General features: G+C 40.6%; 1 protein-coding gene across 1 annotated transcript in view; it reads right to left on the bottom strand.

Moving 5' to 3' along the window:
- LOC125398997 (complement C5) overlaps positions 1-13,903 on the bottom strand; it is a 100,316-nt gene that overhangs the window by 72,451 nt on the left and 13,962 nt on the right. The window contains exons 3-6 of the mRNA XM_087899686.1: positions 8,068-8,230; positions 5,835-5,905; positions 2,455-2,546; positions 372-454 (exon numbers count right to left, since the gene is read on the bottom strand). Coding sequence (XP_087755812.1) covers positions 372-454; positions 2,455-2,546; positions 5,835-5,905; positions 8,068-8,230 — 409 coding nt within the window. The remainder of the gene's footprint in view (positions 1-371; positions 455-2,454; positions 2,547-5,834; positions 5,906-8,067; positions 8,231-13,903) is intronic.

Genomic DNA, 13,903 nt, shown 5'->3' with positions numbered 1-13,903 from the left:
CTACTGTCTCTCTGCCCTCACCCTTTCATCACTACTGTCTCTCTGCCTTCACCCCTCCATCACTACTATCTCTCTGCCCTCACTCCTCCATCACTACTGTCTCTCTGCCCTCACCCCTCCATCACTACTGTCTCTCTGCCCTCACCCCTCCATCACCACTGTCTCTCTTTCCTCACCCCTCCATCACTACTGTCTCTCTTTCCTCACCCCTCCATCACTACTGTCTCTCTGCCCTCATCCCTCCATCACTACTGTCTCTCTGCCCTCACCCCTCCATCACTACTGTCTATCTGCCCTCATCCCTTCCAGCACTCCAAGGTACTGTAAAACCCCTCTTTTTAATGACAATAAAATAATTCTAGAGAATTTACCATATTCTTTAATTTCAAAGTTTGCAGCTCCAGTTGTTGAAAAATCCTTCTTATACTTAGCTTTAATTGTCCACACACCATACCTATGAAAAAAAATATTTAAAAGCATAGGTGTCATTACATAGTTCTAATTTTGCCATAGGTAATTTAATTAGTTCCTATTTAAAGATGTTAAATGCATAGACATGTGTAGCCTGAGTACATATTTTGTGGAAGATTCTAAAGCAATAGACAGAAATAGTTGAATATTTTTTGATAATATAAATGATTAATTAGAAACATTAATTTTAGATATTTTTAATCTATTATATTATTTTCCATGCATTTTATCTTTATACAGTTATTATGTTTGAGTTAAGGGGCTGATGATAACTTCAGAATTTACTTAATACTTGAGTTTAATGATGCTAACATGATATTATAGTCTATGGTATATGAGAAAATTCATAGTGATGTCTCTAGAAACATGTAATACACAGGTGAAAAGTGTATGGATGATAAAGTTCATATCTCTCATAAATAAATTTATCATTGAAAATTAAGTATGGCTTATCTAAAAAGGAAAACGGTTTACTTAGTTAATAACCTCCGTTCTAAAATATTTACTGAGCACTGGATTAAGCAGTAAAGGATAAACAGAATGAATAACATTGGTCACAGTCCTCAGAGTTAATAGTCCATGTGTCTGAATCCTTGTGTTTCTGTAAACTAGCAGATGATGAAACCAATCACTCAGCCTCACTTGTGAAATGAAAATATGCTGCCAGTGTCTGCATGGTGTATATTACAATTATCGTCAGCATTAATTCAAAGACTATCTATCAAGCACCTCTTCCAATGCCTGCAGAGGCACAGCTGGTCATTCAGGCAAGGGCTGCCTGCCTGCAGGGAGTTTCCAGTCAACTGGAAACTACAGAGGTTGTGGCAGGTAGGGAGGTCCTGCCTGTAATCCCAGCCCTGGCAGGAGACTGAGGCAGGAGGATCAACAGGGATTTGAGTGCAATCTGGGATGAAGAGTGAATTCCAGGACAAGCAGAGGTAGAGTGAGATCCTGCCTTTAAAGCAAGCAAACAGTAAAACTCAAAAGAAAAAAAAAATAAAGACATCGAAATAAGCTTCACAAAGGAAATGGAGGAGAGGGAGCTGTGTTGGACCACACCCAGGGACAGCGCCTGGGCAAAGGCTCAGCTTGGGAGACAGGGCGAAGCACACACTACAGCAGGGGAGGTGTGTGCGAAGGCAGGGTCAATCACACACTAAAGCGGGGGGGGGCGTGTGCAAAGACAGGGAGAAATATACACTACAGCAGGGGAGGCGTGTGTGAAGGCAGGGAGAAATGCACACTACAGCAGGGGAGGCGTGTGTGAAGGCAGGGCGAAGCATGCACTGAGGCAGGAAAGTATGAATTGAGTCTCCTAGCGATGCACACCTGCATGGGACAAATGGCACAGCTAACGCTTGAGAAATGGCAGTAGTGACAGGACGCTCAGCTCTGTACTGCACAGCGCATATTTCTAAGAAACCACACAGATTAAAATTACCCAGTTTACCGAAACTCTTCAGTTTCATATCAAAACTTCAGGAGAATGCATCCTCTCGAATTTCCTTTTTAGAGCACACAGGGAAAATGGCGCTCAGGAGCAGTAGTTTATGGATGCCCTTGTCTACACAGGCTGCACTGCTCTCCGTGGGGAGCAGGGATGAAGTCTCCATCTGTGTGAGCATTGCTCACTTCCAGTGTGATTCAAATATACGGTGGCATGGTAACTAAATATCACACTGAAAGTGTGTGTGTTTGTGAATGTGTGTTTCAGGCAGGCATCTCTGTTTCCATGCCAACGATGAACCCATGGGCTCCTCCTGCCTCACTCTCCTGAGTGCCTGGGGTGGTGGTGGGCTATGCTGGATCCCAGCAATGGGAATTTTTTTTTTCACTAGCAGAAAGCAGCCTCACTAGACTGAAGATTTCTGTGGTGCCCTGCCAACACTAGGTGGCTCTATTTGATTGTATATCTCCTTCCCCGACCATTCCAGATGCACTTTTAAGAGAAAATTGGCTTAATAAGAAATATTTTTTACTGACTTAGGATTGGGTGGAATCTTGAAGTCAGGGAAGGAGATAATTCCAGTGTAATCATTTTCTTCCACGATGTCAACTTCTGCTCCTTCAGGATCCTTTGAATAGAAACAGACATCCATACTTTAGTTCTCTATGTAAGAATATCCAAGATTTACAAGACATGGACATTTACTTAGGCTTGTGGCTTCGGGGGCTGCTGAGTCTAAGAGGACGGCAATGGCGTTGGGAGGCTGGAGATGAGGCCTTCGGCTCTCTCCACGGTCCCAGGGACCCAGTGCCGTGGGAATACCTGGAGCTCACTCATTCCTGCCCACATATGCCCACTGCCACCCATTCTCCAGCATTGCCAAGCTGAGAATTAGACCTTACCACATGAATGTTAGGGAGACCCAGGGAAACCCTAGCAGCTTTCAAAGCATAGAACCCACATTTAAAGTTTCTGACTGCGATAGAATCTTTGCTCTACAAAAACTATTTCCCACGGCATCTGTGTCTTCAGTAAATATTAAACCAGAGTTATGAAAAGCAAACATGGTTCATTTGAAGGCACTTCCCTTGACTAAGATCCTCCTCAGCTCTCTGCACTGTCTACATCAGACATTGAGAGAAATGCAAGGCCCAGTCCTCGGGAGGAGAGGAAGGAGGACTGTGAATTCAAGGCCAACCTGGGCTACATAGTGACACTCTGCAAATAAAGAGGGGCTTTAATAACACACAAGACAAAAGCAAAATAATTCCTCAGCTGGTATTAAAAAAAACCCAACTTTTCTTTTGTTAAACTGAAGAACCATCTTGTAGTAAAGACAAACTAGGTTCATTCCTGTTTGTCTCAAGGATTGAGCTCTGCCCCTTCTGTAATCTTAACTACAAATGGTTCTGAACTGTCTGATTCAGGAATGGCAATCATATCTTTTGTTTCAAAAAGTTGCTTGTAACCATCTTGCAACCCTGCCTTTACTGTGAAAGGTTATATGACCACCTATTACTACTGTGCTGTGTTCACCTTGCGACCATGTCTGTTTCAGGTCACTAGGACTCCCTTGTTCTGCTCCTGTAACTCCACCTATTTTGCCATTTGGAAACCCCCTACCCTTGAGTTATAAAGGCCTTGTCTTCCTCACATCCAATGCTGACCTCTCAAACCCTGCGTTAGGGGGAGGCAGCCTGTGGGTTGGTAACCTTTCTCCTCTGATCTGTGGGATTAACAAAACAGTTTTCTCTCTCTCTCTCTCTCTCTCTCTCTCTCTCTCTCTCTCTCTCTCTCACACACACACACACACACACACACACACACACACAATTTAACCCTGATACAATCCTTAAAATGTTTACACACTCTGCAGGCCCCTATAAATCTTCCCCATAAGTGGTATTGTGTTTGGCTCAGCGACTTTGGACTTACTTTGATCTATTCTTGGAGTTCCTGGTAAGTCTTAACTTGAAAACTCAACATTGTGTACTGCTTACCCCGACTGTAATTTATGACTGGATATTTGGAGTGTTTTTTCTTAATTACAAATTGGACTTACAAAAGCCTGTTATGAACAAGAGTGACTCACAGCTAAGTGTCTTCCTGGCTGAACAAGAATGATCCACAGATTCACAGCTCAGAGTCTTCCTGGCTTCGCCCCATCATCATTAATGATGGCCCTTTCTCAAATCCTTTGCTAGGTGCTTAGGAAGCATCCATCTTCCCAAGGCTCTGGGGCTCAGCCCTCCACTCCCAGGAAGCTCCTTCACGGATGACTGGCATCCATTTATTTTACACTTGGTGCCAGGATTCAGTTCCACTCAAGTTCTCTTGCAGCAAAGCAGGATAAAGAGCCCACGTCCTTCACCCCTTGTTTTCCAGCATAAGTAGACTTTGGAGCTCATGTCTCTCCCAGACTTTGTTGGCCAGTATTTCCTGTGCTTGTTTGTGTCTACACTATTCTCATTGGGCTGGCAGCTGACTAGTTTTATACCAACTGGATACAAGCTAGAGTCATCAGAGAGAAGGGAACCAAAACTGAGAACACATTTCTGTAAGATCTGGCTGTAGGCAAGCCATTTTCCTAATTAGTGATTGATACAGGAAGGCCCAGCCCATTGTGGGGGGCCATCCCTGGGCCGGTGGTCCTGGATTCTATAAGAAAGCAGGCCGAGCAAGCCATGATGAACAAGCCAATAAACAGCACCCCTCCATGGTCTCTGCATTAGCTCCTGCCTTCAGGTTCCTGCCCTGCTTGAGTTCCTGTCCTGACTTCCTTCAGGGATGGACCATGATGTAGAAATGGAAGTCAAATAAACTCTTTCCTCCCCAAGTTGTTTTTGGTCATGGTGTTTCATCACAGTAATAGTAACCCAAACTAAGACAATTTTTTTTTCTGCTTCCAATAGATTAGCTCAAGTTAGTTAGTTCCTATATAGATAGCCTTCATTATTTCAGAAGAACCCATGACAGTTCCTTTTATTAGGACTGAACTCTTGACCTTTTCCATTCCAGAGAAGGAATGTATCACCACTCAGGTTTACTCATACTGTATTTCCTCCAGAATTCTTGAGACATTAATGCACATTTTAGCATATATTCTAGTACAGTTTTGTTCTCTAATACACACTCCTTTATATGTGCATTCTAAATCTGTTGGAGAATGAGAAAATGTGCCCATAGGTCATTTGTCGGACAACCACTGTTAAGAAGTGAGCAGTTGACCAATTGCAACAATTATTTCTCCACAAAAATGCCTCTGGGAGTTTACTATAAACTTCTGGATAGGGGAAACTGTGGAAGTTGGTTTCACGTCATCTGTTGTGCAAGACCTGCCTGCTTAGCGGCGGCAAATGCTGAGCAGATTATACACCAGTCATTAAAATCTAAATACCTTAAAAATAACTAACATCATACAAATCAAACTTTTATGTATCACAGACAGTCAAGTGATTCTTTTTTAGTTTTATTTTATTATTTTGTGTGTATTAAATGTTTTGTCTGTATGTCCATCTGTGTATCACATGTGTGTATGATGCGAGCAAAAGTGGTGAGCCTTCATGTGGGTGCTGGGAATTGAACCTGAGTCCTCTGCAAGAACAAAAACTCTTAATCAATGAGCCAGCTCTCTAGCCCTGTCGATTGTTTCTTGATGGGTATGCTTTTAAAAAGTAAGTAGTATGGAGGACAGATTTCAATGGTGTAGATCAGTATCCTTCTCATGTTAATTTAGCTTGTCTGGGCTTTCTACATATCTGTCATAGAAGGTGTAGATCTATAATGCTACATTCACACTGATGATTAATAACCATTTTGTGACATCAAATGATTTAGTGTAGTGTGAGGATGGGATTGTGGAGGAGATTCCACAGTGAAAAGGTTAAGGGGTTATTTACAGAAATAAAATACTTACTATGAAAGTTAAGACGGTCTCCCTTTTGGCTGGTTTCAAGTCATCATTCAGAGAGTAGACTCTAACTTTTACTGCAAAAACACAGGACACCATCAGAAACTCTGACAAACAAGCAGGCTTCGGTCTTTTATTAATTAATTAATTAATTAATTATTTCAGTTTTCATTTTCAGTCAGGGTTCTGTTAAACTTGCTAGCCTGGCCTTGAGTTCACCCTCAACCCTCGTTTGGCCTTGAACTGATAATCCTCCTGCCTCAGCCTCTCGCATAGCTGGGATTACAACTTATAGTTTTTAAATTTTTCAAGTCATCCTTAATGAGATAATTCTCGTTTAAAAGGCTATATGCACAATCCATACATGAAAATATATAGTTGAAAGAAAAAAATACCCTAGAATTCAATTAAGGAGCTATTTGTATTGAATTTAACATACATTTCACACACATACACACACACACATGTGCACACACACATGTGCACAAACACACACACACCCCTTTGGGAACACATCCATTTGTAAAATAATTGTATCTGTCCTACTTATCAAGCAGTGGCACTATGGTCTGATGAGAGAATCTGATGTTTTTATCAGAGTTAATGGAAATTGGAAGTTTGATTCAGACAGTGTGCCTTCTTCAGTTACAAAGTCCAGCAAGGTAAACACCATGACCAAGAACAACTGGGGGAGGAAAGGGTTTATTTTAGCTACAGCTCCTGGGTTGCACTCCATCACAGAGGGAAGTCAGGGCAGGAGCTCAAGGCGGGACCTGCAGGCAGGAGCTGAAGCAGAGGCCAAAGAGGCGTGCTTCTTACTGGCTTGCTCCTCCTGGCCAGCTTCCCTGCTTCTATAAAATCACAGGCATTTGCCCAGGGATGTCACCCTCTCCCCATCGTGGAAGGGACCCACTTACATCAATAATTGCTACAACTCCGTGAGGTAAATTGTATCTTTTTTATCAGATGAGGAATGGGGCTGAGGCTGTAATTCCCAGGGGATCACAAAGTCAGTAACAGCCCATACTTGGATTTGACCCCCATCGCTATGGCTCCAGAGGCTGCATTTAAACTACTCTATTTTGCTATCTGTCACCAAAGGAGAAACATTAATAAGAAGTTCTTTCTTTTTTTTTATGACTAGGTTAAGTGAAAACACCATATCTTCTTGCTAGTGAAGTCCTGATAGGAAAAAAATGAAGCCATTCCCAAGGGAAACCCTAACCTCCATGAAGGTCCTGGGCTCTGGGATGCAGACCCCATCCTTGCTCTACAAGTCTGATGACCTGAAGCAATAGGTGGTGTGAACGGTGCTCATTCCATGAAGCATCCTCTGTGATAGGAGGGCTAGGTGAGGTCATATTTTTTTTAGGTATGATGAAGCTGAAGAGGACCCAATCTTTATGGATGGAGACTATGACTTTTCTTTAAGTAAAACATCTTTTTTTTTTTTTCAGCCTTAAAAAGAATTTTAGGTGTGTGGGTGTGTGGAAGTTTGTGTGCTGTGTGCATGCTGTGCCCGCAGAAGCCAGAAGAGGGCGGTGGATCCCTTGGGATCAGAGTTACAGACAGTTGTGAGCAGACATAAGGGTGTCAGTGCTGAACCATCTCTTCTTCAGCTCCCCACCCCAGCCATCTTCCTTCAGTCAAGAGCTTGTCCTCCCCTTCTCCAGACTTTTCCTGCCTGAGTCAATCACAGCAGGTCCTCTATGCCACGGTCGCCCTTGGCACTGCCCACAACCACCAGCATTAGCTCTACACAGAGCCTTTCGGTGAAGCTGCTGATCCTGCCCCCTTGCTCTGGCTTTCCCCTGCAGGATTATTAGTGACCTCAGTGCTTCCTTCCTCCACACATGCATCTTACAGATTGTCTCTGATGTGCTTCACGGTCAATGACAGCAAGAATCTATAATAAATATTTCTCCTTTGTCAAAATTTTATTTGAAATACAACCTATTTGTTTAATGAGTAAGATCTAATAACATTTTGCAATATTTAGGGAGCTTTGTATCTACTTAGAAATAATTGATAATGCAGCAAGTGTAATTTTTGATTTTTCAGTCTTAAATTAAAAATTAAATGCTATTTGAAAATATAAAAGTCATTAGGAACTGAGGGCTGGTTTTGATTTCATTATTTTTTTTTTCAGGGTGGAAACCAGTCTCCACTCAATTCCATATGTCAAAATGTTCTAAAGTATAGTGCCAGTTTCCCCACAAAGAAGGGCCTTGTACTCTACCTGACTGGTCTGGAGTGTAAACAGGCTTGTCTGTGTGGATGAAGAGAAATCCATTGTCATAGATTAGTGGCATTTTTTTCGATTTTGAAAAGTGTTTTGACACGACTTCCAGGTACACATGTGAGACCGGGTTTTGCTCTCCAGGCAGCTGACTGGGTTGTATCTGTAAGAGTAAGGTCGGAAAGGGTATAATCCTAAGGTTATAGAGCACACTAGAAACCACTGCGATCTCATTAGAGTAACGACAGAAAGGGTATAATCCTAAGGTTGTAGAACACACTAGAAACCACTGCAATCTCATTAGAGTAATGATGGAAAGGGTATAATCTTAAGGTTGTAGAGCACACTAGAAACCACTGCAATCTCATTAGAGTAATGATGGAAAGGGTATAATCTTAAGGTTGTAGAGCACACTAGAAACCACTGCAATCTCATTAGAACAGCAGCAACAACAACAAAACCCCCAAAACAAAGAAGGCTGCCCGTTGCATCATTTAGAAAGTGCATAGCCTAACACTCCGCAGACTGAAGCATAGAGACCACAGGTTCAAGATCCCTTGGGTTACACAGCGAAACACTGTCTCAAAAGCAAACCCAACCAGCAAGGAAACCAAGGAACAAGATGGCACAAGAGCTAGAAGAGCAAACTCATTTTGCCCAAATGAATCATCATCTAACGCCATGATGAAAATTCAGCTGTCAGCAATGGAAAACTTTTGTTTGCTTTCAGAGCTCTGCAAAGGGGCTGGAAAGATATAGCTCGGCTGGTAAAGCGCTTGCCTTGCAAACACGAGGTCCTGAGCTGAAGACCTCAAAACCCATGGTACTAAAAACTGGGTGTTGTGGACAGCCTTGTGATCCTAGAACACGGCAGGCAGAGACAGATCCCTGGGGCCTACCACATGGCCAGCCTCAGCTACCTGGGGAATTCCAGGCCAGTGAGAGACCCTGCCATAGAAAACAAGGCAGACAGCAACCAAGTAGCCACAGCTAAGGAACCACAGCTAAACTTGTCCACAAGTATGTACACGGTCACCTCTGTGTGTGTGTGTGTGTGTGTGTGTGTGTGTGTGTGTGTGTGTGTGCAGTCTAAAAGAAAAACAAAACAGAACCCAGAGACTCATGAAGTATGATTGCAGAAAGATCAGATCTGCAGTCCAGCCAGACAGGAGTCCTGGTCTAAATACTGTACCATATGCCATAGAGAGCTGGCATCTCTTCTTGACGATTGATGGCAGCAGCGGCTGGGTCACTCTAGAGGCCAAGCTCCTCCCTGTATAGCCCACTCTGAGAATCCAGGGCAGTTTATACTTGCACTGAGACAAGTGACTGCATGTGGACAGATGTTACTTAACACCTAAATTTAATCCTGTAGGCCGCTTTGTAGCCCTTTCTTGTGCCAAAGTGCACAGGCGCTTTCTATGCCTTGGCCTTCTGACGAGTCAATTGCTTGTGGTTGAATGGCTGCATTTTTAACCCTTTTCTGTTTTCATTCTATTTTTATCTATCTATCTATCTATCTATCTATCTATCTATCTATCTATCTATCTATTTATTTATTTCAGGGGAGAAATGTTTGTTCTTTACTGTAGGTCACAATTCCAGATTGCAGTCCATCATTGCAGGGCCATCAAGGCAAGCACTTGAGGAAGTTAGCCACATCCACAGCTAACAGCAGACAGAAATGAATCTGTGCCTGCTTACTATAGCTTGCTTATCACTGTCTCTGCTTTTATGGTATTGAGGACACAAACCTAGGGAATGGTGCTGCCCGCACTGGGCCCGCTTTTCCCCCATCAGTTAACACCGCCAAGACCTCAGATCAACCTGGTCTAGACCTCCATCACTGAGATTGTCTACTCAGAGGATTCTAGGTTGTGTCAAGTTGACAAAACTCACCTAGGCACTCAGTAGGTATTCCCATAAATGCTGGATTCAGTTCAGTTGTGTTTAATAGAATTATGTAGCACTCGCTGATTAAAAGTAAAACCTGACTTTCATGTAGGTTTGCATATTTTGCTATGAAAATTGTAAGGTAAGGAATCTGTAAATATAAATCTGTACTATTTTGTGTATTCTTTCTCGTTGCAAAACAAAGAATCAGGGTTGGGTAGACTGGCTAAAATACAGTAATATATATATATATATATATATATATATATATATATATATATATATTGCTATATATTTTTTTATTTTGCACACCAACCCCAGTTCCTTCTCCCGCTCCCACCTCTCCCATCTTTCCACCTTTATCTGAATCACCTCATTTCCTCTCTTCTTTATTGATCCCACTTACTTTCTCCCCATTTTCTTTGTTGTTTAAATGCTAATAGCTAATTTTACTTAAAGCTACTTAACTTAATATTTCCTTCCATCCTTACTCTTAATTGTTAATACCTAAGTCAGGCTATGCTATCTTTCATCCTTTATGGTCCTGATGTTATTGGAATTGAAAGGGTGATTGTTTTTGATTTGTTCTTACTGTATTTTCATAGCAGGCCTATTTTTCAGTTGTGGTTGCTTCTACAGTTAGAATTCTACTCTTAGAGTAGGAATAGAGATTCTGCCTGGTCCCCTGAGCACATGAACTGAGAGTTTTACCACTGAGCTCTATCTCCAGTCTAGAATTGGAGGAACGACAGCCTAACCCTACTACAACTTAGTTCCACTTGAATGGGAAAAATGTTTTAACTGAAAAAAAATACAGATGATTAAAAAAATACCTATACCTATATATATATATATATATACACATATATACAGAGAGAGAGAGAGAGCGAGAGAGAGAGAGAGAGCGAGAGCTGAATGACATGAAGATGCCAATAGAAAACATGAAAGGGAATTCAATAGAAATAGTAAAAAGTCAAATTGAATTTTTAGAAGTTAAAACGTTAATAGATGAATTTAAAAACTCAGGGAAAGCCTTTCCAATATAGTGTATCATGTGGAAAACATGGCTTAATATACAGATAAATTAGAGCAGTCAGACAATGACTATAATAAAATAATAACATAAACAGAACGTGCACCATTTATGGGACACAATGAGTAAAATAACTCTGTAGCACAGGGCATAGAAGAAGAGTTCAAGCTAAAGGTTGGGAAAACACGTTCAACACAGTCAGAGAGAAGCAGCTCGAAATCTAGGGAACAGAATGGGTTTCTGGACACAGGAGACATTTAATGTTCCAAATACACCAAGTCAGAAATGAACCTCTTCATATCATACTATACTTGAAACACTAAGTACACAGAATAACGAAAGCATATTGAAAGCTACAAGTGAGAAACACAGAATCTTTTATTTAAAAAAACACATCAGAGTAACAGCAAACTTTTCAGCAGAATCTCCAGGTGCCAAGAAAGAATGGGACGAAATATTTTTAGTTGTGAAAGATAATTGCCAAACCAGATCATTTTATCCAGCAAAGAAGTCTCGCATTGAAGATGAAAAAATCTTTCTAACAATAACACTGACCAAAGCACATGTCATCATGACAACAACTCATCAGCATCACAGATGCCCCAAGGAAGGGAAACATGAGCACAGTCCTGAAGCCACAGCAAAGAATGAGCTGCTCTGGAACAGTAGAAATTAAGGACTAGAAAGCACCAAATACTGCAACACAATAGAACTTAACACTCCTTTCAGTAATAACTCTGGATGTCAATAGTCCCAATTCTCCAATCAATAGACACGTGTAGCAGATTGATCCTTAACATGAAATTTATCTGTTTGTTGACTGCAAGAAACACACCTTACTGGCAAAGACAAACAGCCTTAGTATGGAAGGGTTGAAAAAGGAATTCCAAGCAAATGAACTAGCCAACAAGTAAGCACAGCTACCATGACACCTGAAAAAATAAACTTTAAAAATAGTCAAAAAAGATAAGAAGGTTACTTCATATTAATTAAGGCAATAATTGGTTAGGAAAACATTACAATTTCAGATGTATGTGTATACATGACAAACACGTTGGCCAAAAGGAGCAGGCTGACATCAAAAGACTAGTAGTGGTCATCTTCAGCATCATACTCTCTCCAGACCAAAAAAACCAAACAATAACAACCAAAAACCAAAAACCAACCAAGAGACATCAGATTTAAAAGGGTATTATAACAAAACATCCATAGACTACTCTACTCTAACACCGAAGAAAACACATTTTCCTCAGTGACACACTGAACTTTCTCTGAAACACACCACCTTTTAGGACATAAAGTGTCTAGTTAAATAAAAAAGTTTAGATGATTTCTTATAGTCTATCTGATGACAATGGACTAAAACTAGAAATCACTAGCTGGAAAAAGTATAGAAAACACACAAAGTTATGGAGCTTGAACAACAAATCACTGAATAATGAGGAAGTCATCAAATAAAATGAAAACATAACAAAATCTGGGGATGCAATGACAGAGTTTATGAGGGGGAATTTTATATCTAAAAATACTTACTTAAAAAAACTAAGCAATCACAAATAATGATGCATTTCACTGTCTTAAAGAAAATCTACAAGCCAAACCTCATATAAACAAACGAAAAAAAAACAAACAATATGAAAAATCGGTGAAACTATAAGCTGTGTCCCCGAAAAGGTAAAAAAAAAAAAAACTGGTTAAGAGCAGGTACTGCTTTTGCAAGAGGGGCCATGGGTTCCCTGTCCCCATGTCAGGTTGCTCACCATCCATAACTCCAGCCATGGGATCTGACCTTCTGACCTCCACAAGCACCTGCACTCATGTCACGTTCCCACTCACACCAAAGACACAGTCATGTGATAAAATTAACATTATGCTTAAAGATGGAACAAGATTCACAAGTTCTTAGACAAGCTAGCTGAGGTAGATAGATGATGATGATGGAGATAGATAGAGCGATAGGTAGATAGATACATTGATGATAGATAGATGATAGAGAGGCAGATAGATAAATGAAGATGATAGATGACAGATAAAGATGATGATGAAGATAGATGATGATGAAGATAAATAGATGATTGATAGATGATGATGATGATGAAGATAAATAGATGATTGATAGATGATGATGATGATGAAGATAAATAGATGATTGACAGATGATGATGATAATGAAGATAAATAGATGATTGATAGATGATGATGATAGATAGATGATATATAGATAATGATGATGATAGATAGATAAGGGAAAACTAGAGATGAAAAGGCAGATATTACCACAGATGTTAACAAAACTCAGACTTGTTAGAGTAAGTTTTGAAAACCTGTATTCCAATAAATTTGAAAAGAGAAACAGATAAATTTCTTGACACATATGACCTAGCAAAATTAAACCAAGAATGTTTGTAACTTGAACCAATCTATAACAAGCCAGTGGGATCCAAACAGTAATAAAATTGTGAAAAATGCCCAAGCCCAAACGTAGTCACTGCTGATCCTGAGCCGTCCAAACTATTTCATAAATAGAAAAGACTGTGGCTGCTCTAGTTTGCTTTTTAAGGCAAGACTTCAAAATCTTAAAGCTGTTAGAGGACAGACAGGAAGACACTTTGAGATCCTAACACAGGGGAGGACTCTCTGGACAGCACCCCAACAGTTCAGGGAACAATAATACCCAGAGCTAACAAACACAACTGAAAGAATTGTTTAATTTTTTCCTAGATGAAACAAGTGAAAACAAGGTATAAATAAAAGGAGAATTTTTTGCTATATAAAAGTCTTTTGATAGAGAAATAAAGAACTTTTGAAACTAGGTACTAAAACAAACAAAACTCCAAGCAAGCTAGGCAATAAATTGACTAATGAAATGATCACACAGTTCATAAGCAGCGAAGCACAGAGGACTGGAGG

The sequence above is a fragment of the Myodes glareolus genome, chromosome 21 (assembly GCF_982192425.1).
Source record: "Myodes glareolus chromosome 21, mMyoGla1.1, whole genome shotgun sequence".
Taxonomy (NCBI): Eukaryota; Metazoa; Chordata; class Mammalia; order Rodentia; family Cricetidae; genus Myodes; species Myodes glareolus.
This window is presented reverse-complemented; position numbering and strand designations above follow the sequence as displayed.